The sequence below is a fragment of the Salvia splendens genome, chromosome 20, assembly GCF_004379255.2.
Source record: "Salvia splendens isolate huo1 chromosome 20, SspV2, whole genome shotgun sequence".
Taxonomy (NCBI): domain Eukaryota; kingdom Viridiplantae; phylum Streptophyta; class Magnoliopsida; order Lamiales; family Lamiaceae; genus Salvia; species Salvia splendens.
This window is the reverse complement of record NC_056051.1, coordinates 27,189,963-27,215,278: the sequence shown is the minus strand read 5'-3', so window position 1 is coordinate 27,215,278 and position 25,316 is coordinate 27,189,963. Positions and strand designations below refer to the sequence as shown.

Below are 25,316 nucleotides of genomic sequence, written 5' to 3'. Positions count from 1 at the left end.
ACATTAGAGCATCCGCAACGGCGGGCTGCATTGCGATCGGACCTTTATATACATTTGTTAAGTTTGGGATTGTGATATGTTAATTAGGAATTTATGTATGAATATTTACTGTAGCAAATTATAGTGTAATTGTTTATATAAAATGATTGTAGTTTGTAGCTTACAAGATTATGGAAAAATAAGTTGCAGCTGAGGAATTTGTTTTTTTTTTGGCAGTTTATTTTAAAAATTACTACTCCATAAATAAGTCTGTCACACACTTTTATTATTAACTGACCATATTTATACTAACAAATCAATTCTTATATTCCAATGCAAGAAACTATGCAATTATATGTAGACTGGAAAAATAAACCTTACTTCACCAAATATTGATGCAAGCATATGTGAGGTCCTCGTGAGTTTTTCTTACACAAAATACCCAAATTTGAGATAATCGACAATGAAACAATAGAATGGGAAAAACTCTCTTGCTTTTAACTCACAAACAAGAAAAGAGTTCCAACTCAAAACAGACAAAAAACTATTTAAAGGATGCCATTTACTAATGTTGAGGAAATCACTTCTGCTTCAAGAGCAACGGGCCAACGTTATCTCCGGTGGCCTTGTTGTGCTTCAAATGGCCCCCGTCACACAAAGGAAACGTCCCCGACCTCCAACACCTGCACCACGTACAATGCCTATATGCTTAAGCCCAAACCACAGCAGCCAAACAGAGATTGAGAAGGAACACCTCAAAAATTCATTTCGTTTCATTTTCTAGTAACATATATGGTCGTTATTTTTTCTTTGTATTTACTATTTTCGCTCTCGCTTTTTCTTTTTTTTTTCTTTATCCCTCGTGTTTATTCACCTTCAATTTCAAGTAACAACATCTCAACATTTTTTTTCTTTCCTACTTTATCAATTTTATAACTATTAAAACTCTGTATCGTCCACTATTAATTAAGATATTAATTAGTAGTAGACGAAGAGAGTGATATCTCATATCTGCTTACATTACTAGACAACGACCCCACAATATGAAAAATATGTATGGATGCATCTTTTTGAAATGGACATTCACATTTTTAAAACACAGTATGAAATGCAAAAAAAAAATGAGAGAGTAATTCATCAAATGAAATTATATAACACACACATACATATAAAAATATGGTTTGGATGAAATGAATGAAACCTGCAGTAAGCAGTGACAGGCTTGGAGATTTCGGGGAGAAGCACCGAATCCACCACTTTCTCCTCCGTCTTACGGATGTCCGGGTTGATGGCCTCCGCCCTTACCACCACCATGCGCCGCGGTGGTTTCGAGGCGGCGGGTCCACGTCCACCGTAGGAAAGGGAAGCATAAGTGGTGGAGAAGAGAGAAGCCATGGATAATTAACTGTGGTGGTTTGGTTGTGTTGTGTTGTGTTGTGTGGGTATAAACCTGTGGAGGACACGCTCCATTTATAAAGTTGATATTTTTTCTTGTTGTAATTATTTTTATTGATTACAAAAATTGCAACGTGTATATTGATGTGTGATAATGATATAATATTATTGAAAATAAGACATATAGTACAGTAATCATACCACTCACTTAGAATATTATTTATGTATACATTAATTTTCTAGCCCATTTAAGAAATAGGGGTCTTATCTATTTCACCACAAATTTTAGGAAATGTAAATTGAAAAGTTAACTTTCACTTTTATAAATTAGTACTCCTAGTATTATGGGCAATCAAATTCTAACAAATTTCTACTCTAGAATTTAGAATTTTTTTTATTCTATATGTTAAAATTATATTCATTTTGTCTCACAAGAATATGCATTATTTTCTTTGTAATTCATCCCACAAGAATATGCACTTTCTATATTTGGAAACTTTTGTTCTTTCTAGTGGGATGAGACTCATTCTCCACTGTTAATACGTTCTACTTTTTTTATACTTCTCTCTTATTTTATCAATTATGCATTGAAACTCATGTTCAATCAAAAAAGTACATATTATTGTGGGACAGGGGAAGTAAATACAACGACACAAGTATATCAACACAATACTGTTGATAGTCTCTGAAAGGACATCTAATAAAATTAGAACGATACAGAGAAGATTAGCATTGGAATTAAAACATCAACACAAGATTATTGATATAGTTATGTCTTTATGTTGATATTTAAATTTACATATTTTATTGATAAAGTTTTGTTGACAATTTTAATACTATATAATATAAAAGGTTTGGCATTATGGATTTGAAATTAGTTTATTTATAACGCAAGCTTTAGCATTGTAATGAAACGTAAATCATAGGGGTAACGCAGATGATTTTTGGGGGCATAGTTGCAAGAATGGGCAATCATCGATTCTACTACTGTCGTGTAGTTGCAATATCTCTTAAATATAAATGTGAGGTCTTGAAATGTGGGCTTTTGGTAGGACAGTGGGTTAACGACCCTCCCCTTAGCGGGTCACTGCGTACCCTGATTGAATACTCCTTACAATACAATCGGACCGAGATATGAGGAGCCTTTGGAGTTGGGATTTCAACCTTTTTGCGAGAAAGAAACTGTCTGTGAAAGTGAGGCCTATTTATTATTTACCAATAGATAAGTGAAACAAAATTTTGGACAAACTAAAATACTACTATTAATAAAATAAGATCTCTATTGGCGAGTTGAAGGAGTAGTTCCTTTGAGACTCTTTTTTATGTATTTATCTATTTTTCTTAAATGGCATTTTTTTCCATTACTAAACAATGATATTACCATTTTTAACAATTTTTTTTATATTTCTCCCCCATTTAATTCACAGTCAAATATCATGATTTTTTCAAATTTATAACATCACATTATCCACATAAAAACTTTACCATAATTGCATCAAATAAAATCATAACAATTAATATAATCACAATAATATAAGAAATTGTAATAATATTATTGACAATCTACAATGCCAAAACTAGAAATAACATAATCTATTCGCGCCATTATATCTAAAAAACAAAACCACCATTTAAAGTCATCAATTCCCCCTTTCTCATCATTTGCAAGATCCCAAATTTCTGCTGAAAAATCAGTTTTCAGGGCAATGGGGAGAGGGAAGGATCGTGGAATCCTAATTATGATTCCGTTAATTCTCATTTTCTGCGCTGAATCAAGTTATTCGGCTAGATCGAAGCAAGAAATCAGGGATGAATTCTTCGGCGATCTAATTCATAATACGACGACCACGGAAGATGGAGACGCTAGCATCGCCAAGATGTTTGATCGTGTGCTGGAGAAAGAGTTCTCAGAGACTGATAAACCTGAAAGTTAGTTCATTTCATTCATTTTCTTTTAGTATATTTTTTTGGCGTTGGTTGTTGTAAAATTGGATTGGAGTTGCTATGTTTATAGAGAAGAACTCTAATTAGGTCGGATTGTGTTCAACTTTCTAAGTAGATTTAGGTGGAAAAGAGCTGATTATTTTAGTTTAAGTCACTATTCAGAGATAGATAGCCACTTACCTCCTTTAGCAACGAAATGAAATGCTAATGAATACATTTGACTGTAAAGCTAACATGATCTTGATCATAGTTTGTTCAGCATAGCAAGCACTTGAATGTAATTAAATGCTGAATTCATATTTTCCTATCTGGACTTCTGTTCATCATAATAGTGCTTTCATTTCCTTTTCATCTTCCTAAAGGTTCTGGGGAAAGCAGTTTCAACAGCAGTGTGGCAGATCAGCAGGTATATTTGTCCGTTTTATTGAGTTGCATTCACATCCACTCCTATTTACCATCAAACTCTAGTTTACGCCATCCGTCATAGATCTTTTGATTCTGTCTCCTTATTGATCGTAACAATAATGGGTGATACTTTTCACCTACATTTTGTTTTTGGATCCTTGTCCTCTAATAACTACATATTGTTGGGTTGAATTTATTTTCTACAATTTGACAGGCTGAATTGGAGACTGTTGCTAAAATCACCCATGAGAAGATAAAGAAAAATGAGAGTATTGAAGCTAAGTAAGGAACTGATGATTAACTTCATTGCCATTTATTTCCTTTCCAATTTTGTTGCAATATGCAAAAAATTAACTATATCGTCACAATTTTTCCTTCACACTCATTCGACAGTGTTACCAAACCTTTCCAATTTCAAGATGTCTTTTCTCTTGAAACTGAAGATTCTGATGATGTGGAAACTCTAATAGACAGAAAGGTGAGACCCGAACCCTATCAATAAATGAAAAGGGAACTCATGCAGCAGCTTCACAGAGAAGTTTATATGATCTAATAAGGCCTTCCTAATTAAGTTTTTTCGATTGTAGGATAATGTGTTTGTGATGTCAAACAAGAAATCAAAATACCCAGTGCTTCAAGTAGATTTCAGGTAAAAATATTTATGGAACTTTATACATTGATTCATGTTTTACTTTTCTTTTGTCCAGCCACTATTGAAAACAATTTATGAAATAGTATATAAATATATTTTTACATATTTCGGTTTCTAAATTTCTGTTATTTTACTTAAGGGGATTATGATGGTCTAGCATTTTAAATGTTGTATTTTGTAGGCTAATTTCAGATTTGGTGGTTGTGATAGTCTCTGCTGCCACTGGTGGAATAATCTTTTCCCGTTTAGGCCAACCAGTCTGTACTTTATCCTTGATGTTGGCTATTTAAAACCCAAAACTTATTTCTCCAAAAGATTTTAACTATCCTATTATTTGACTATTTAGGTCATTGTTGGCTATCTTCTTGCTGGATCAATTATTGGACCCGGTGGACTGAAATTTATAAATGAGATGGTGCAGGTGTGTTATCCTCTGATGTTTTAGTTTTCCGTTTGATACTGGGATGTTTCCTAGGTTTGGAAAGCATAAAGAATGTGTGTGCTATGTATGAGGCTGTTTCTGATAGTAGAGGAATTCTGATAGTACATGCTTCCATGTTTATTGTTCCAACATTAACATGGATTTTACTAGTTGCTTGATGGAATCTATGTTTGGTTTACAAATATTTTCTGTTGATCTTTTGTCAGCATTTGATATTGAAAATCAACACTTATGAAAGAAAATATTTGGCTATTAGTGGCATGAATATTTCTTTCATTGCTGCATTTGAATCATAAAGTTGACTACTTATTGGTCATCTTCCACGTTCAGTGGTTAAAGGTTTTAAGTCATTTCTATGTGGTTTTAGAAAATGAACTTTATCTTGCGTTTTTTATTTAATCACGATATTTCATGTCTTTATTTAATTTTAAACTTGTTTATTGGCTGTTCAGGTTGAGACTGTTGCACAGTTTGGTGTTGTATTTCTTCTATTTGGTTTGGGACTTGAGTTCTCTTTAGCAAAGGTATTCCCGTGGTTGATCCTTAATATGCAGCAACATATTTTAAGATATTGTTTCTCTGAGTTTCCTATTGTATGTTGTTGACACAGCTTAAAGTCGTCGGTCCTGTTGCTGTTCTTGGTGGATTGCTTCAGATAATCATTCTTATTTTCTTGTGTGGCATGATTGCATTGGTACACTTGTAGAATCCTGTTAATTGATTTTTTTTATGCCTGGAGTTATCAATTTGCACTAGTTACCTTATGCTATTTCACTTATTTGGCAGTTATGTGAAGCAAAGTTGTCTGAGGGTGTATTTGTTGGTTGTTTTCTTTCAATGTCCTCAACTGCAGTGGTAACTAGTACTTTTCAGTCTAACTGTCTAAGTATAAATTTATTCAAGTATGCAAATGGTGAAATACTATGGCACACACTGCACAGGTGGTGAAATTTCTGGTTGAGCAGAATAGTAGCAATGCCCTTCATGGTCAAGTGACTATTGGAACACTTATTTTTCAGGTACTCATCTTTAAACTAAATAAATTGGGCTGATTTTTTAAACATAACTTCGTATCATTATATGGAGTGAAAACATTATATTTTTTTATCTGAGTAACCATATAGGACTGTGCTGTGGGGTTGTTATTTGCTTTGCTCCCTGTTCTAGGTGGCAATAGTGGCCTTCTCCGTGGAATGATCTCCATGGGAAAATTGTAAGCCCGGATAAATACTTTATTAACTCCTAGTGGACATGTTTCACTTTGTTAATCAATTTTGTATTTGTTGACTTCAAGGCTACTCACTCTGTCCGTGTACCTCATCGTGGCTTCCATAATGACTTGGTCTTTCGTTCCTCGGTTTTTAAACTTGATGATGCAATTGTCATCCCAGGTTACTCCATTTATGTGTTTTTATTGTAACTTGTTTTTTATTTGATTGCAGCAGCGATCCAGCATACAATGGTCCCGTCTGAGCAATCTAAAACTGATTAATTGTGTTCCTAATATGATAATATCAATAAAGAGAGAGAAATGAAAATTTAGGTCTAGGTTGGAGCCTTCAGCCTTGGATAATATAGTTATTTCCTAAGAATTATGTTCTTCACTTGGTTCTCAGTTTTGGTTTTCTCCAGTCTGATAACTTGCATGAGGAAAAGAAAAGGAAAGAGAAACTACCCCGAAAGCTTTTTGCCCTTTTATATGTTTTCTTTACAGAGTTTTTGTTTAGAGAACTGGGAGCCATTTATATTACTGATGAAACTTTGTTGTCTGATATTTAGACAAATGAGCTCTATCAGCTGGCTACTGTGGCATTCTGCTTGATATCGGCATGGGTAAGGATAACACTTTTGTTTAATATGAATTCTCTTTTCGTTCTTTGTTTTGATTTTTTGTCTTTCAACCCTGTACTTTGCTAATTCACATACCAATACAATAACTGCCTGGTGCAGTCAATCTCATATATTCATAAAATTCCAGCCCTTTTCCTGCTTATCTAATGCTTTCCCTATTTCAGTGCAGTGACAAACTGGGACTCAGTCTTGAATTGGGTTCATTTGTGGCTGGGATCATGATATCGACCACAGAATATACACAGCACACCTTGAACCAGGTATTCTAGGAGTGACATATTTTCCTTCTTTCTTTTGGTATCCACAACTTGACTTATCTAGAACGATGACACTTACTTAATGGTATGCCTGTGTTTGTCCCATATCTTTTCCTGCATTTAGTAATTTGTGATTACTAAAATCATAATTGTTCATTCCGTATTTTGTTATGAAAGATGATATGTGCATAACAACAAGGGTTTTCTGGGTTCCATACATAGCTTCCCTTGTGGTGAATCGTGTAGTAATTTGAAGATTGATCTATGAGTAAGACGAAGATTCCCGAGCCAGTATATGCAATAACTGAATCAGATGGCATGGCATTATTGTAACATTTGTTAGGTGGAAAGGTATTCCACAGTTATGATTGAGAATTCCCTGAAACTATAACCAAGCAGAGAGCTCAGGAACATTGTTTTAAGTTTAAACAGCAATAATCCTCTCGCGATTATTTTTCTGCTATTGAAGTTTCATTCATCTGACATGATAGTTTGGTGTAGTACATAATAGCAATATACAAGGGTATTGGCGATGAGCATTGCGTGATCTTTTAAAATCAGTATTTCTTGTAGGTGGAGCCGGTTCGTAACTTATTTGCTGCTCTCTTCCTGTCTAGCATCGGAATGCTCATACATGTGCAGTTCCTGTGGGCACATGTGGATATATTGCTTGTGTCAGTAATACTGGTTGTGGTAGTTAAGACAACAGTTGCCGCTGGCATCACAAAAGCCTTTGGCTATAATCTCAAGGCATCACTTGTTGTAAGTTTGAGAATTTCTATTTTGTAGGTTGTTAAATACAACCCAAATTTTTTATCCCCAAATCCAATTACCACAAACTTTTTATTTTGACATGGTTGAAAATTGGAATGTGGTTGTTGTTTCATTTTTAGGTGTTGTATTAAAAATCCCCCCTCCATTTTTCTCTATTTAGCAATTGTTTGTGTATGATTGTATGACTTTTCTTGCATTTATAGGTCGGAGTATTGCTGGCACAAATCGGAGAGTTTGCATTTGTTCTCTTGAGCCGTGCCTCAAACCTGCATATTGTTGAGGTGAATTCTTTCTCTCTTTATTAGAATAATATCTGTATGCATATGATGTAACCACTCATTTGTGCTGAAATTCTCCAAACATTGTTTTTTTACATGGAATAAAAGATGAACCACGTATTGTCCTCATCTTCAAACATTGTTGTGATTAAATTGAATGGATACTGCTTTAAATATGACATTGTGATAGTAAATTTTTAAAATATGCAGGGGAATATGTACCTTCTTCTTCTGGGAACAACAGCACTCAGTCTTGTAAGTACCTTCCAATTTTCGAACTGCCTTTAAAATACATATAGCTACTTCGAATCTAAAACAGGATGAATTATACCGCAGGTCGCAACTCCCATCTTATTCAAATTGATACCTGCTTTGATGCATCTAGGGGTTCTTATGCATTGGTTTCCTTCAGAGGCAATTGACAAGGAGGTAACGTATCAATCTCGCCTTTTCCAGAACTACGCTATACTCTTTAAGTTAGATCATTCGAGTTATCTTTCGCTGATAACATGATTCAGTTGTGATGATGTGAGTCAAAAACTCTGAAATTCATCGAATGTCGAGGCTCGAGTGTTGGTCTGATTTGCATGATATGTCTACCGTGATAACGTTTTCACCATCTGCAGGATAAAATCCCCATTGTTCGAAGCACGTGATGCGTTTGCAGTCGCGCATGAAGCTTAACAGTAACAGACCATGAGCAGTTGTATAAAACAGTCTTAACTAGCAAGATTAGATTCAGGCATAGTTATGATGTAAGAATCTCACATTCTTTGTGTACATATATAGAGCTTTGTATTAGAGGAATAGTAAGTTGTTGTGCTTGGTTAGTTCAGCACCCTCTTGTGTTGTGTATTCTATGATCTATTGTCTCTCTACACACACGAAGACAAGTTATATCGCTCACATTCCATAAATGTCATTCGCGTTTGATCTACGTTATCATTATTATTATTTTATAATATTCTTTACACACTACTAATTTTACAAGCTATATTAAAATCAAAATTCGATTTATTTTTCACTTTAACATCGAATAATCTGTAGTTGTACCGAATAAAAAGTACAAATAGAAGTTATGTAATTTGTAAAACTAATATGTTAATAATAATTTTTAAAATAAAAAATACACAAGTGCTATTAATAACGATATTACATTTAAAAATTACTACTCCACTAATAAACTGATATTTCGGGCTTCCGAAAGGGTTTTTTATTTGGGCCGATGATCTAAGCCTTGATTCCAAAATAGTTATATTTGGGCCTCCGGCCCAATTAACAATCACACTGTTGAAGGAAGACTCTCGCGTCTCTCTCCCTCACACACACACACACACACACACAGATTTATACAACGACGCTCTTTTCTCTTTCAGCACATCACTAGAGTCTAGTAAAGCGGAGAGAATGGCGAAGGTTCGATGCCAGAGAATCGGATGCGACGCAGTGTTCTCTGAAGATGACAATCCCGACGGCTCCTGCACTTTTCATGCTTCTGTAAGCACCCCTCTCTACTCCCTCTCAGTTACTACTATTGTCATGATTCCATTGATCTAACACTTCAGACTTCAATTTTTGCGGTTAATCCCCCGCGGATTTACTTATATTATCGATCGATCATGTATTGTGAGCTGCTCTTTGACTGTATTCATTTCCTTGATTACATATTGCAGTGTAACAATTGCTCATGGAAGGCTGTATATATTGTAAAACAAAAGACGAAAAATGTAAAATTGGTCTATTTAGATGAATGCAGGGAGCTAGTAACAGTAGTGTGTGTGTGTGTGTGTGTGTGTGTGTGTTGGACTTGCCTAGATCGGAAATCCATGTGGTGGGACTTAGTCCACTGTATCTTTTAAGCTGCTTGAATTGTTTAGCTGATATAGCCAGTTAGCATCTTTTGGACCTCCATTGCTTGTATTATGTTTATCATTTGGCTCATCTCACATTTTCCATTAATCGTTGCTATTTTTTTTGTTGACTCGATCCGGTCTACCGACTTTACTTGTACTTACAAATATAAATATTGTCTTGGAATTTATCAGTTATGTGTGGTTATGTTGTCAATGGGCTTTGGCAGCAGAAGTTGGTGGGTGAGGGTTTCGGCATTTCTCTAAATTGTGTAGATTGTGTCCTCTTCACAATATAAGATGTTTAGGGTATCTGTTCATAGTTTTCTTAATGTCTGATTGCAGGATTCTTCAGTCTTATGTGCTTAACACCGTGTAGTCTGTTTTCATCTTATTACCAACAATGTTGTCAATTGTTCATCAAGATTTGTTTTTAATGTTACTTACTTGTATTTGATCCCTTTTGTTATTCTTTACTCTCTAGATTCACTAACTAATTTTATTGTTTGACACATGGCTTATGTTACATGCTGCAACCTCCATCTGAATACAGGGTGTAAGTTGCATTTTCTTTCTGATAAAAGTATCAGCTCTCAGTTAATAGTGCCACATTATTATTCCTGAAATTAATAGCAATATTTGCTCTCTTCCAGCCCTTGTTTCATGATGGGATGAAAGAATGGAGCTGTTGCAAGAAAAGGAGCCATGATTTCAGTTTATTTTTGGAAATTCCTGGGTATGCATTCTTTCCTTTTTTCCTGACTACGTGTTATTTTCTATGATGTTTCTATAAAACTGAGTTAACTTTTGCAAGTATATGAGCTCGAGCTATCGCTGTACCACTTCAAAGTGTGATTAGGCTACTATACATGATAGTAAACATATAGATTTTCATTTTTCGCTCCTTTAAAGATTTTGACAACTCAGGAGCTCTTGGAAATAGGTATCCAATAAAATAATTTGAAGTTATTTCTTATGGCTGGTATTCTGGAACGTATCAATAGATTGTTTGATTGAGGCTCATGCTCTCTGGTTATGATGTATATGTGTATATCTCACACTTAAAACTGTTTTAAATCCTCTACGGCTTGCAATATTTCATCTTGATAGAGATACGTGTTGTGTCCAGCTTGAGAATTTTGCTGCCTCTCTTTCTCATGAGCATTATCCATATGCGTCATCTGTTATGTGATTGATCTACCGTTTTTCAGTAAAAGCTGATATCTGAGGTTGCAAAACAAGAGTCAAGGAAATTGTTAGGAAAAAGTAGTGAACGTTCAACCATGATAAACAAGTGTAACTGGAAAGGAAAATAACAAGAGTCCTCAGAATGATTCGCGAGGAACCTTATGCACTAGCTAAATGACTGCTAACAACTAGAATATCTTTACGCCCTTCCTAATGAAAAGTGGAATTATTTAAATACCATGCCAAGCTGAGGCCTACAGCATATGTGAGCCTGACGAATAAAAATAACATGATTGACAGACTAAAAGAAATTAATAAAGCCATGGCCAGAATCATGCAGCTTCTCCAATTAACTGGTGAGACAAATGTACCCTACCTACAGATGCCATATTTACAGGAAGCTGGTATAATGGAAACCTAAAACATGCAAAACTGAAGCACAATACTGAAACAAAAGCAATTGAAGATGGTTAGTGTCTGTATGTGGCTTGTTGCTAGATTTGTTGGTTAAAGCTTTATAGTTGATATCTGAAGCTGCAGCAACATAAAAGCAAAAGACTAGATATTTGCTTAACTAATATGTTGGTGGCTGTGTTGGTGGCTGTGATGGGTGTTTTTATGCAGTCCGGTTTTATGTCTCATTATTTTAGCACAAGTTGCACTATGTGAGCAAGCTTTTGTTGGTACATATGTAGTATATAATCTCCTTCAGTAAAAGCTGATTTCTTTTTTATATCTGAAGTTGCAAGACAGGAAAACATACAACTGAAAAACCTGTGCTCACTAAGCCTGCTCCAGCTCAAAAGAAGCCAGTTTCCGTTCCAACACCCCTGGCTAATTCCTCTTCAAAAGATACCTGTCCTAGGTGCCGCCAAGGATTCTTCTGTTCCGACCATGGTATTTCTCTTCTATCTGTCGTATCAACTTCTTTCCCGTTGCTTAGGATAAACAAGAATTATATGATGCTAATTTTATTCGTTGACGCAAACAGTAGAATTCTTGAATAGCCATGAGTACTAATGTTTTGCTTTGGAGTCTATAGATGCAGCAGACTATACTAGCATTATAAACCCGAACGACCAGATCCTTAAAGTTTCTTCTATTTTTCGCTCTTAACAGGTTCACACAACCAAGAAACGAATCCAAAATCTGCAGCAAGTCCAAATAATGGAAGTGGTCTGGATATCCAAGAACCAGAACCAGAACCACCTAAACCCAAGAAAATTATCGATATAAACCAACCCCAGACCTGCAGAAATAAGGGATGTGGAAAAAGTTTCAAAGAGAAGGATAATCACGATACAGCATGTGAATATCATCCCGGGCCGCCTGTCTTCCACGACAGGATGAGGGGGGTAAGATACATTTCACTGTTTTAGTTTACCCCAAACGTCTCTATTTCCATTCGCTGCATATATGACTTTCTTTATGATAATTCATGTTGCAGTGGAAATGTTGCGACATTCATGTCAAAGAATTTGATGAATTCATGAGCATACCGCCTTGTGCAAAGGGATGGCACAATGCTGATCCAACGTCATGATAGAAGCTCAATTCTTCGAAAGGTGTCAACTATTTTACATAATATCAATCAAAAACCCGAACTATTGAGATTGTAACAATACTTCTTGAACTATGATTGTTGTCGACAAAACGTTGAAATGTATCTCGTGCTTCTAGAACCATCCACGATCATGTTAAGAACCCAAATGAGATGTCATGAGCCTAGAACTTATAGTAGAACTTCCATTCTAAAAAAAACATAAGTTAATGAAAAGTAGTTTTCTATTCTCAATAGCATGAAAGAGAGGATGAAAGAGAACTGTCAGAAATTCCTTAGTTTGTTAGGTGTGGGCTGACTAAATAGTTTATGAATGGATCCAAATATAATTTTTATATATATTATTGCAAGTAAGGTGTGATGGATGATCACGAGTGTTGTATGATGGGTATCATCAATGATCAATCCACTTCTTTAATTTCTAAGAGCATTCACAGTGGGACTTCCCAGAACACCTCATGCCACGTCATAAGGACATCCACTACACAATGGCGGACATCCATAATAATAAAAATTCACAAATTCACTAAATTAAATAATTTACGGAATTAAAATTTCGACACGAATACGGAGAAAATGCAACCACTTTATTTAAAACAAAAAATATACATAATTATTAAAAAAAATACATAATTAAAAAAAACCTCAAGCTTCGACAAATGCAGCCCCCGTCTCACTCCTCGTCGTCCCCTCCGCCAGTCCCGACGTCACTCACGGGCAGGGATGGCATCCCCAAATCGCGCTGCATACTGTCAATGACATCCTTCAGCATCAACTTATATAAGGGGTCAGTCGCTGCATACCACTTCTGCATGGTGTTGTATGTGGGCGAGTGAGGGGAGCTCGGGATCGATCTGGGAAGGAGCTGCCAATTGGACATCGGGGGACCCGCTGGCGCTTCCCCTAGCCATCGGTTTTTTGCCCAACTGGACGACGGTGGCGGGAAGACGATTGATGGGTCGGGAACTCTGCCTCGGCGTCAGGGAGTTGGTGGGAACCGGCACTGCTGATGTACTCCCCGGAGGCGTTGATCTTCGTCCGCTTCGGCCAGCCAGCTTCAACACCCGAACTAAACTTGGCGGAAGTCTACACTACAAGATAGACCTCCCAATATTTGAATTCCCCGAAACCCAATTCACTGTCGGGGAACTGCTGGTGAGACAGAAGCTTCACATCATCGGCGGGCATGCCGCTGGTTGTCGTGCGGAGGTTGTTTTGGTAGATGCCGGCAAATCGGCTGAGCTGCCTCCTCAGCCGCTCCCACTGTTTCCGGCATTGCTTTCCATCGTGAGGCTTCCCACCTGGCGGTTTGAATTGGAGGTAGCTTTGGCTAATGCACCACCACATTCTGTCGATATGCTGGTTAGCACCGACGTAGGGATCCTCGACTGCACTGATCCAGGCCTTCGCCAGCGCGACGCACTCCCCTATGCTCCAGATGGTACTCTTTCTCCCGCTGGCTTCATCCCCCTCCTCCTCGGCCCCCGCCCCACCCTCGTTCCCCGCACGTGAGGACGAGGTAGTGCCCCTGCCTTGCCCTTCCCTCTCCCTTGCTTCCTCGTCCTCTCTGTCGCCGGTGGCATCTCAGTGGGAGATTCCCTGACCGGAGATAGCCCCAACTCCTCAAAAGAGAAAGTCTCAATGCCGGTGAACTAAGTTTCCAGATGAGTACTCCGGGGGGAATCACTAGACAATAAATCCATGTAGGGGCGATAGACATTGTCCCCAGGTGATTGGGGGACCCCCTGCTTGCTCCCCCCACAGCGGCAGGCATGCCCTGCATCATCCCGGGCATTTGGGGCATCATCCTTGTCATCGTGGCACTCATCCTCCCGGGCATTTGGGGCATCATCCCACACCAAGGGGGTACATATTGTAGTACCCGGGCATCATCCCCGCCATTCCGGGCATCATCCCGGACATCGGTGCACTTTCGCCGGCATTTCCCCCAAGTCTAATGGGAAAAGTCGGTGTTTGTGACTCGCTCGTGACGGGGGAATCACTATTGTGGTGCTCCATTTATCTTCAAAAGAAATGAAAGTAGAGAGAGAAACTCGTTAAAACAAATGGTGCGAATGAAATAAAGTTCAACGAGTCGTATATATAGAGTTTTTTATAAAAAAAAATTTAAAAATTGGGACGTCCGCCGGGATGCCGGGAACTCTTGTGTCCGCAATGCACGTCCGCATCCGCTTCCCTGCAACCTAATGGCGGGCGTCCCGTGCGAACTTTCGGCACGCCGGTCGGACGTCTGCCGGGATTATTTATTTATCAAATAAGAAATAATAGAATAATAATTATAGAAAGGCAAATTGCCAAATTCTAGTGTGTCATATTGTATTATGAACTGCTAAGTCAATTATTTATTTATCTTCTGACTGCGCAAAGATTAATGTAAAGACTTTATTCATAAACCAAAATACTGAAGAAGCAATTAGAGAGGGGAATGGAGAGAGAGTGGACAAGGAAAGCGACAGAAGAGGCGACACTATCTTCTTCAAAAGAGAAGAAATACGCAGAGGGGTAGGGGTGGTGGTGGTGGGCCCGCCTAAGGAAGCTGACGGCGGCTGCGCTGCCTCCTCTTTAAAAGCTGTCTACTGTTCCCCCGCTCCCTTTTGCTTTTATCGCAGCGCTGCGTTAAGTCGTCGTCTACCCCCCTCTCTCCCTACGCCACGTGGACTGCTTGTCTTCTTCCTTCTCTCTCCATCGCTGCACAATGTTGCAATGCCTTCCTCCTTTCAAAATCAAATATCCCTCCCCGAGAATATCGAACTTCTCATGATTAGACTCTTCAATAATGAGCATTGTCGCGTGAGGCGCCAAGGAAGGACGTTGAGCGTGCACCAATCGAGATGGGCGACGATAGTCTATGAGAGCCTCCACAGTGGAGCGCCCTAAAGCCCGCTATATGCACTGCAACGTCAGCATTTTATCCTCATACCCTTCCACCTGCAGTAGCGCGCCCTAAGGGGCGTCCTAAGCATTTTCTTCTATTTGAATATTTAAATAACTACAAAAATTTGGAAAAACCTTCATTTCATTTATAAAATTAGTACATTACAACACGAATTAAAAAAATACGCAAAGTCAGCAACGGCGGTTACGGGCCCACACTTCTTCAATCATGTCGTTCATGAGCTGCACATGGTCGTGTTGGTTGCGCATTGAGGCATGTCTAGATAGAACCTCATTGAAGCCCGTCGGTAATCCTTGAGCGGGGGCGGGGTCGCCGTGCCGGAGGAGCTAAATGCACCTACGTCATCGGTCCAATCGGTGATGCTCCTACCTTCATGTTCGACTGTCATGTTGTGCAAGATTATGCACGCATACATGACATCGGCGAGGACTTCCTTGAACCAGAGACGCCTCGGCCCTTTCACTATTGCCCACCGTGCTTGGAGCACACCAAATGGCCGCTGCACATCCTTCCGCGCCGCCTCCTGCTTTTGTGCAAATAAAACTCTCTTATCACCAATTGGGCAGCTGATCTTCTTCAGAAAAAGCAGGCCACCTTGGGTATATATTATCGGCCAAATAGTACCCCATGTGGTATTGGCGCTTGTTGGCAGTGAACTCGATGGTTGGGCCGTTGCCATTGCATTGCTCGGTGAAGAGGGTGGATGAGTTGAGGACGTTGATGTCGTTGTTCGACCCGGCTATATCGATGTAAGCATGCCAGATCCAGAGCCGATGGTCAGCGACGTCTTCGAGGATCATCGTCGGGTGGCTGCCCTTGTATCCACTAGTGAATTGGCCTCTCCACGCCTTCGGACAATTCTTCCACTCCCAGTGCATACAGTCGATGTTCCCTAGCATCCCAGGAAAGCCGTGCGCCGTCTCATGCATTCTCATTAGGCCCTAACAATCTACAGCAGTCGGCTTTCGCAAATATGTGTCGCTGTAGGCCTCCATAGCTCCCCTACAAAATCTCTTTAACCACTCGCGGCCTATTGTATCCCTGACATGGAGGTACTCGTCGAACATGTCAACGCTGGTGCCATAGGCCAACTGACGGAGTGCAACTGTGCACTTCTTCAACGGCGTAAGTCCGGGTCTGCCGATGCCATCTTCCCGATACTTGAAGTATTCATCACGTGACTCCAACGTCTGGACAAAGCTGAGAAAAAGGTAACGAGGCATTCTAAACCGGCGGCGGAAAACAGTCGGGCCCCACCGTGGTTGCTTGGCAAAATAGTCTGCAAATAGACATTCGTGAGCTGCGGCGTGTTCGCGGAGGACAAACGTCCGACGTCGAATAGGCCTGGGGATCTGCTCCGCCTCCGCCTCATCGCGTTGAATTATGGCTAAGCATTCCGCCATTGTGTCTTGAACGGCTGCATTTAAGGCTCGAGTTAAGGTCGGACTACCGTTCTCCGAGGAACTCCGGTCGTCGTCGTGGTTCATTTTGGTTTGTGAGAGATGAGAGAAATTAGAGATGCGAGGAATGTTCGTATGAAAAATAGAATGACAATCGAGATTTAAATAGACAAATTTCAGAAAAAAATAAAAACGCGTTGCATCGTCCGCACCGCCCACAATGGGCGGACGATGTCGCGGACGATGCCTCATCGTCCGCGCTTCGTCCGCGGACTAAGCTTAGGGCGGGGACGATGCATCGTTCGTCGTCCGCGCACCCACTGTGGCGGACGATGGCGCGCCCGAGGCATCGGGCGGCCTATCGCCCGCTCCCACGATGGATGCTCTGACATTGTACATGTGGTGCCTATCGTGCACGTATGTATTGGCATGATAGTATGATAATAGAAGATGAGAGAAACAACATGACTGGTTGAGCTTATGAGGAAAGTCGTTCTAGTTTGAAGTTGCAAGCGGAAACCTAATGCGTTGCCTTGATTTTGAGGCCATCCACAACGTTGTCACTAAATCGTCCCTTAAATTACTATTCGCGGGCCCCACTGTACTTTTTTACTCCATCTCTTAACTAAGGGACGGAACTTGCAACCCTCTGTCTCTTAACTGTCTCTTAAATTACTATTCATTCAATTTCATTTTTTATTTTTAATTCCAACCAAATTCAATTAAAAAAAACACACTTCATTAAAAATAAAATAAAATTACAACATAAAATAAAAATACAACTTAAAATTCAAAAAAATAAAAAAAAAAGACATAATTAAAATCCTAAAAAAATAAAAATGACATAATACGGAGCCGCCACCGCTGGAGTTTACGTCGCCGGACATTTTGTGATAAGATGTTAGATGAAAATTGGAGAGGAAATGGAGATGATTTGGGAAAAATAGATGTGTAGTTGTGTGTAAAATGAGGATGAATTCGGAGTATTTATAGAGTAAAAAAATAAAAAATAAATAAATAATGGAAAATGGCTATAAACGGTAATATTACCGTTTTAAAAAAAATGAATTATTGCATCAGCGTGACGATGGCCACTCGTGGGCCGGCGAGTGAGCGTCACGCATGGCGCCGGGGCGGCCACGTCGCCTCGGCGCGTGGCGAGACGTCTCGCCATTCGTCACGCCGTGACGGAACACGGAACGGGCTGGGGATGAGACAGGACGCCGCAACGCGTCACGCCGCCGTCCCGTCCGTAACGGAATACGGGCCACCCGCGTGACGCGTTGCGGGTGGCCTGAGAATTCACAATTGGACATGCTTCTCGGTGCAAAGAACAAGTTCGTGGCCGCATTCAACATGATCTCATTAATAATTTTTTGAACTTTTGTTAGCGTGCAACAAATTTTATCGTTGAATTTTGATTTACTTTTAATTAATATAGCGTTATAAATGAAAATATTACTATGTTGCTTTATGATTTGAGGATTGATTTAGCATATCATGCTTATGGGTTATTTGAGCTGTAGTTTGTCGTATAATTTGAAAGGGATGATGATGTAAAAGAACTTGACCACGTTGAGAGCATATAGTAAGATATGAGTTAGCAATGCCCTTACAGAGATCTCCAAATGAATAGTTAACTAGAAAAATAAAGAGAAATAATTACCTATCTACTATATTTACCTCTTTTGTACTCATTCCGTTCCACAAGAATATGCACTCTTTGCTTTTTAGTTTGTTCCATAAGAATATAAACTTTCTAATTTTAGAAAGTCTTTTCTCTCTAATGAGGTGTGACTCATTCTCCACTAACAATACTTTAATTACTTTTTCTCTTTACCTCTCTCTTACTTTACCAATTATACATTAAAACTCGTGCCGAACTCAAAGTGCATATTATTTGGGGACAGAGGGAGTATAAAATTTCATTCTCCAGTTGAAAGGGTACTTGAGAATGTATTATACTCCCTCTGTCCCATAAAAATATGAGCAATGGATATGGCACGGAAATTAAGATAAAATTGGTAAAGTAAGATAGATGGAGAAAATGGTATAGTAAATTAAGAGAGAGGAGGATGATGGTAGTTAAAGTGGTGTTAGTGGATAGTGAGACCTATTTATTAAATTGATATAACTTTCCAGAAATGGAATGCATATATTTTTGTGGGATGGACGAAAATGGAAAGTGCACATAATTTTATGGAGCGGATGGAGTACCTTCTATCATTTTGGGAGTGTGTATTTAACTTTTCTTGGAACAAAAAGTTAAAAAGTTAGTTATTTTTATTTGTCTTTTTCATTTACCTTCTCCTCTTAGAGTTCATTACTTTTTTTAGAGGGTGTAATTACCTTTTTTGAGCGGGTGATGAGAAATATACCCTTTCAATTTAATTTTTTTTTACCTCGGAGATGCTTAGAGCATGATGACTTGTGCAAATGGAATATGTTATTAGTTAAAATTACATTTAAATTTTTTTTGCTAATATAATTAATTGTATTTATTTATAATTTATGTAGGCATAATAAAACGTGACCATTATTGCTCAACGATATAAATGGCCTAAGTTTCATTTATTTCCAATGTAGTTGCATTATTATTAAGTTCTAAATGGGGGCCCTGTTATAACGTATAACCGTAACTACACAAGTATTATCAATTATCATAACTTTTTTCCAATATTCAAAACGTATGAATAGATTATACTGTGAATGCAGTGCAGTCAAAAAATTATCTTTGGGGCAAAAAGTATAGGGAAAATTTTGAGGTTTGGAAGGACATTAGGGAATAGATTAAAACAAATAAGTGCCAAATCAAATTTTATACTCCTATATGTGTTAGAGGGTTCATTTGTCCCTTCTAGTGACTCTGTCACAAACGAATTTGTATCATGCGCTTGTTTTGGTTCAAAATTTCCTTAGCAAATTGTGTTCATTTGGACCTTATTAATAGATAGTGTGAGACATATTATTATTAATGTTTAATGAATTGTAATGGTGTATCATAAATAAAAATGCTGCATATATTTATATTAGACGGAGGAGATGTGACTTTTTCAAGTCAAACACTAACATTTTTAACAACAATTAGACAATATTTGTAATATTATTAGTCCATCACATACTTTTTAAAAATTACTTAAAATCTAAAAATGAATTAATTAAGATGTAAGAGTCTAAAAGATATTAGAAAAATGGTATACTAATTTATAGATGAAAAATGAAAAAAAAGACGGTAGCAAATATATGCGAATAGGCCTTTGTCGTAGGTGGTCCTTGTCCGAGCCCACAGTCTACCTCTCTCACCTATTCAATGCAACCATTCCTACGACCACGCCTCACTTCCATTTCCATACAAGTAAATTAAATTAAAAAAGTGAATATCCATAGTCCATAGATACAAACACCCACGTTTTCAACCACATATGATATCCCCCTTTTCCAAATATCTTCCAATCTCAACAAACAAATGCATCAAATTTTTTCCCCATAAATGATTCCAACACAAAATTGTGAAACTTTTGGCTTCATCATCATATATAACCGATCCACGTCACCAAAATGGGTCAAAAAAAAAAATTCCTTGCATATCAAGAAAATGGATTTACCCTTCCTATTTCAAGGAAAATTTTGAAATATTACGCCTGAAATTTTATTAATAGAAATAGAAACGGTTTTTCCACTTTTATTTGACCCAGAGTAAAAGTAACTTTGGTCTAAACTCAACTCAGAAAATTTTATTTTTCTTCGAAATTTTGACTGCTACTATTACTGTGTAAAAAGTACATGAATAAGTGGAGAAATGATAGATGGATGGATGGATGGATGGAGGTGTGGAAATAGCACTTTCAGGTCATCCGCAACGCTGTCTCTTATCCGTCTCTTAACCGTCTCATCTCTTAACTATTCATGGGCCATACTGTACTTTTCACTCCATCTCTTAACTAAGAGACAGCCCGTGCAACCCTCCATCTCTTAACCATCTCATCCCTTAACTATTCATTCAATTTCATTTTTTATTTTTATTTCCAACAAATTCAATTAATAAAAACACACTTCATTAAATAAAATAAAATTACAACTTAAAATCCTAAAAAAATACAATTCGTGGCAAAATAAATTAAAAAAGACATAATTTAAAATATAAATTTATAGAAATTATAAAACTACTCCGCCGGCGAATCATCCCCCGAAGGCGGTGGCGGTGCACCGAATGGAGGCGGAATACCAAGTTGTCCCGCCAGATACACGATGTCGGCATGATGGGCTTGATATTGGCCGGACGTCATCCGGGAAGTGTCTGCCATCGTGGCGGTGAAGTACATGGACATTAGGGAGGAGGGCGGCCCTTGGGAACCCGTCTGGCTTGATTCGTCTCGGCCCCTCCTCCCTCTAGCCGCCTTCGTCGCCTTAGTCCCTTGCGGCCGACGGCGCACACGGGAGGACCCCCTGCATCGTCTGTCGTGCCCTCAACCTCCTGCGAGACAACCTCTTGTGCGGCGCTGCCTGAACCGCTCCCCACTAAACGAGTATTGGCCACCCGCCGTGTGCTTCGTGCGTTTCGAGGTCGAGCCCGTGCTGGACTGGACATTGTCGGCCCACCTTTCGACGTCTTTGACGGCCTCCCAAATATCGACATGTTTGAATTCTTTGCCGTTGTCGTCGAAATAGACTCGTAAATCCAATCTCAGAATATCGGCTCCAGTGGCTCTGCTTTGGTAATGAGCCTCTTCATTCTTGTAGATGACGCATAATTTTTTGACCTCTTTGTCGACTCGGTCAAAATGACTTCGGAGCATCTTCAATGTGCGGCGGCGGGACCCCTTCGGCTTAATCTCGTTGTAGGCCTCGGTGACCTTTTCCCAAAAGCACTTCCGGGATTGTTGATTCCCGGCGATGGGATCGCATGAGACGCTGATCCAGGCGTTGTACAGAGCCATCGTGTCTTTGCGGATGTACGGATGACGACCTACCTCCTCCTCGGCCGCCTCCTCCTCTTCCTCCAAGGCGTCGAATGCCCTGGAGCTTTCACAGCCTCGTCCTCCTTACGGATTGGGTTCATCCGGATAATCCTCCCTAATTTGAGATAATCCCCGCGAATACCTCGGGGCAGAGGGACGAGCGTATGCATCGACATCAAAATGGGGTGGTTGGTACCTCGCCGGCGTCGACGAGCCTTGGGTGCCCGGCGTCGACGAACCGGAACCGGAACCACCCAAGACATTGTATATGCCCCCCCAGTCGCCAAACGCGTTGATGTCAAATCCGCCGGAGCCGCCAGAGTTTCCGTCGCCGGACATTTTGTGATGAAAATTGGAGAGGTTAGATGAAAATTGGAGAGGAAATGAAGATGATTTGAGAAGAATAGATGTGTGTTTGTGTGTATAATGATGATGAAATAGGAGTATTTATAGAGTAAAAATATGGTCGAAAACGGTAACATTACCATTTGAATTTTTAATTTTTTTAATTAAATTTATTTTTTTTTAAAAATGATTTATTGCTTCAGCGTGACGAAGCCCATTCGCGGGCCAACGAGTGGGCGTCACGCCTAGCGCGGGCGCGTGGCGAGCTGGCGCGTCAGCCGTCTCGGTGAGACCGGAACGAGATGGACGTTGCAACGCGTCTCACTATCGTCTTGTCTCGGAGGGCCGAGATACGAGACACCCGCGCGACGCGTTGCTGGTGCTCTTACCTGCATAAAACTAGACTAGGCCCCCATAAGGCTCTTCCTCTCCATCCGCCGATGAGAGAGTGTATGTGGGTTACTATCCAAAATAGAGTGAAATGCGATAAATTTTTAAGGACGGACGAAAAATGGAAATAAACGACAAATTTTCAGGAACGGAGAAAGTACTTCGTCCGCCAAAATTAGGCAAAGTCTAAATATAAAAAGTTTTTCAACAAATAATAATACTACATCATTTATAACGTGAAGTCCACAATTCACTAATACTCACTTCACTACTTTTATTCCTCTTATTTTTCCTTATATTTTCCATCTTCCCCTTACTTTGCCAATTGCACATTAAAATACGTGTCATTTACAAGTTTGTCAACATTTTAGGGACAGTTGAGTGGTACTCCACCCGTCCCAATATAAGTAACTCGTATTCTATTTTGGATATTTAACTTAAAATGAGTTACTCCCTTCGTCTCGAGTCATATTTTTTTTGGATGTCCTAACTAAGTTGACTCTAACAAAAAATAAAACTTCTAATCATTCTTACTTTATTCATCATATACTTTACTCTCTATTTATATTTTCTACTTTACTCAACTCTCATATTTTTCAACATAATTTCTTAATTTTCGTGCCAAAAGTTTGAATGAACTTAGTTGGGACGGAGGGAGTATTTCCTGTTTCGAAAAAATAAATACTATAACACAATTAGAGCATCCACAACGGAGGACACCAGCCACATTCACTTTCCACACTGGAACATTAATTTACACTATTCTTTGTTTAACTTTTAAAATTAGAATACGAGACAACATAAAATACGAAAATACTCCATTAAAAATTACACATATTTAGAAATATATTTATGCATAGAATAATTATTATTTAAGAAATTCCACCAATTTTCTTTAGTCAAAGAAACCATTAATTATGAAAATTATTAATTAAGAAATAAATTAAAGAAACTATTAATTAATGAAATCAATTTTTAGTAATTACGAAATAAAAAATTTAATTAAGGAAGCAATTAATTAGATATTAAAACCATTAAATACGGAAACTCTTTTATTTCATTTCTTCCTTCTTTCTTCTTCTCCTAAAAACCAACACTATTTATTTAAAAAAATCAACGTATATCCCGCCTTCAGCCCCCACAACGGACTTCGGGAGTGGTCGCACCTCTAGCGGCGCCCATCGCGCGTCTCTCTCTTGGCGTGTAGCCTAGGGGTGTCGAAACGGGTACCCGTACCCGTTTGTAGCCAAAATCTTTGTCCCGTTACCCGACCCGCCCCGTACCCGACAGGCGGGTACCCGTACCCGACCCGTTTTAAATACCACTGACCTTTGTTAACCGTGGATTGGTTTCAAGTACACGCTTTATGCCATCATCAGTGATTTTCAGGCACTCCTCCAAGCTCAGGCTTTGAAGGGTACCATCAGCCATACAAGCCAATTCCAAAAGAATGTCATCCATGATCTTTTCATTCAGAGGCGGTTCAATGTGGATACTCTTCCACAACAATGGTTCACCTCGAACCTCAGACCGAAAGTAACTACAAACTGTTTCCATTGACAAGAGGTCTTTCACCCAGATACATTAGACAAAATTTAAAAGCATCATGGGGTGCTTCATCAGATTTGGCAGCACCCTCCACTTTTTCTCCAAACTGCAACTCAGGACTGTAGCTAGTGCCCTCGTTGCTGAAATCCATCATCCAACTTTCTTCGCAGGCTGGAGGAAATTCATTGTTGTATGAATCCAATGAATTCTCCATCTCTGTATCGACATTATTGATAGCATCTAATGTCTCATCAGGTTTCACATAAACCTGAGGACTGCTTGAAAGGGGCAGGATACAAGCGGGTATATAAGCGGGTATCGGGTATAATACCCGTTCGGGTATCGGGTATACCCGATACCCGCAAAAACCTGAAACTCAATACCCGTACCCGAACCCGTTCCCGCTTATGTCGGGTAGCGGGTACCCAATACCCGCCCGTTTCGACACCCCTAGTGTAGCCAGTCGCTCGACCGTCCCCATCCACTCGCAACACAACGAAGGGCGCCACCCCCGCATCGTGCCTCCCCTCCGTTCATCCATTGTGGATACTCATACTCACTCTTTCATTATTATCTCTCTAACTTTAAATCAATTTACATTATTTTTAAGAATATTTTACTCGTTGGCTTCAATTAAATTTTTGTTGCTGGACATGTATTCTTAACAAGGATCCATTTAAAAAGGTTAAGAATCCATTTAAAAAGTCGAAGCTACACTGACATCCTTTCCTATACAAATAATTACCAATATGAAAACACATAACAAAAGGGCTAATTACCAATCTTGTCTCTCATTATAGTTCCATTACTCAAGGTTTCAAACCATCTAAGTGCATCCACAATGGTGGACGGACGGTGTCCGTCCGTGCCGCTGGCACGGACATGCTATTAGCTAAAAGCACGTCCGTGCCAACGGCAAGAACGAGACGTCGACGTGGCATGCTCTGATTGACCCGTTGATTTATCATTTTTTATTATTTTTTTTAAAAATCAAAAAAATCTGAAAAATTTTAAATTAATAAAAAAATATCTTCCCACTTCCTAATAAAATATATCCATTTTTTCCACACTTTTAATTTATTTTTTCATTATTTTTATCCCAAAATTCATACTTTCATCTATAAATAGTCTCATTTTAAACACAAAAAATGACACTATACCCAAACAACTCTCTCAATCTCA

At 39.0% G+C, this 25,316-nt stretch overlaps 3 protein-coding genes across 3 annotated transcripts; 2 read left to right on the top strand and 1 right to left on the bottom strand.

Annotated features, from left to right (window-relative positions):
* Positions 1-335: 335 nt before the first annotated feature.
* Positions 336-1,430, bottom strand: LOC121781260 (CDGSH iron-sulfur domain-containing protein NEET-like). Its single transcript, XM_042179003.1, has 2 exons — positions 1,181-1,430; positions 336-662 (listed from the first exon to the last, which is right to left on the bottom strand). Exons 1-2 carry the CDS (start codon positions 1,372-1,374, stop codon positions 560-562), a joined length of 297 nt encoding a protein of 98 aa, XP_042034937.1. The 5' UTR covers positions 1,375-1,430; the 3' UTR covers positions 336-559.
* A 1,562-nt stretch (positions 1,431-2,992) lies between these two features.
* On the top strand, positions 2,993-8,931 carry LOC121780920 (K(+) efflux antiporter 5-like). Its single transcript, XM_042178577.1, has 20 exons — positions 2,993-3,303; positions 3,681-3,724; positions 3,938-4,005; positions 4,117-4,201; positions 4,311-4,372; positions 4,557-4,632; positions 4,722-4,796; positions 5,270-5,341; positions 5,428-5,511; positions 5,604-5,672; positions 5,759-5,836; positions 5,942-6,030; positions 6,112-6,208; positions 6,597-6,650; positions 6,833-6,928; positions 7,499-7,687; positions 7,903-7,980; positions 8,188-8,232; positions 8,314-8,406; positions 8,604-8,931. Exons 1-20 carry the CDS (start codon positions 3,081-3,083, stop codon positions 8,631-8,633), a joined length of 1,707 nt encoding a protein of 568 aa, XP_042034511.1. The 5' UTR covers positions 2,993-3,080; the 3' UTR covers positions 8,634-8,931.
* A 375-nt stretch (positions 8,932-9,306) lies between these two features.
* LOC121782857 (cysteine and histidine-rich domain-containing protein RAR1) lies at positions 9,307-12,700 on the top strand. The gene is made up of 6 exons (XM_042180835.1): positions 9,307-9,474; positions 10,381-10,383; positions 10,481-10,563; positions 11,758-11,912; positions 12,135-12,370; positions 12,463-12,700. Exons 1-6 carry the CDS (start codon positions 9,385-9,387, stop codon positions 12,556-12,558), a joined length of 663 nt encoding a protein of 220 aa, XP_042036769.1. The 5' UTR covers positions 9,307-9,384; the 3' UTR covers positions 12,559-12,700.
* Positions 12,701-25,316: the final 12,616 nt, after the last annotated feature.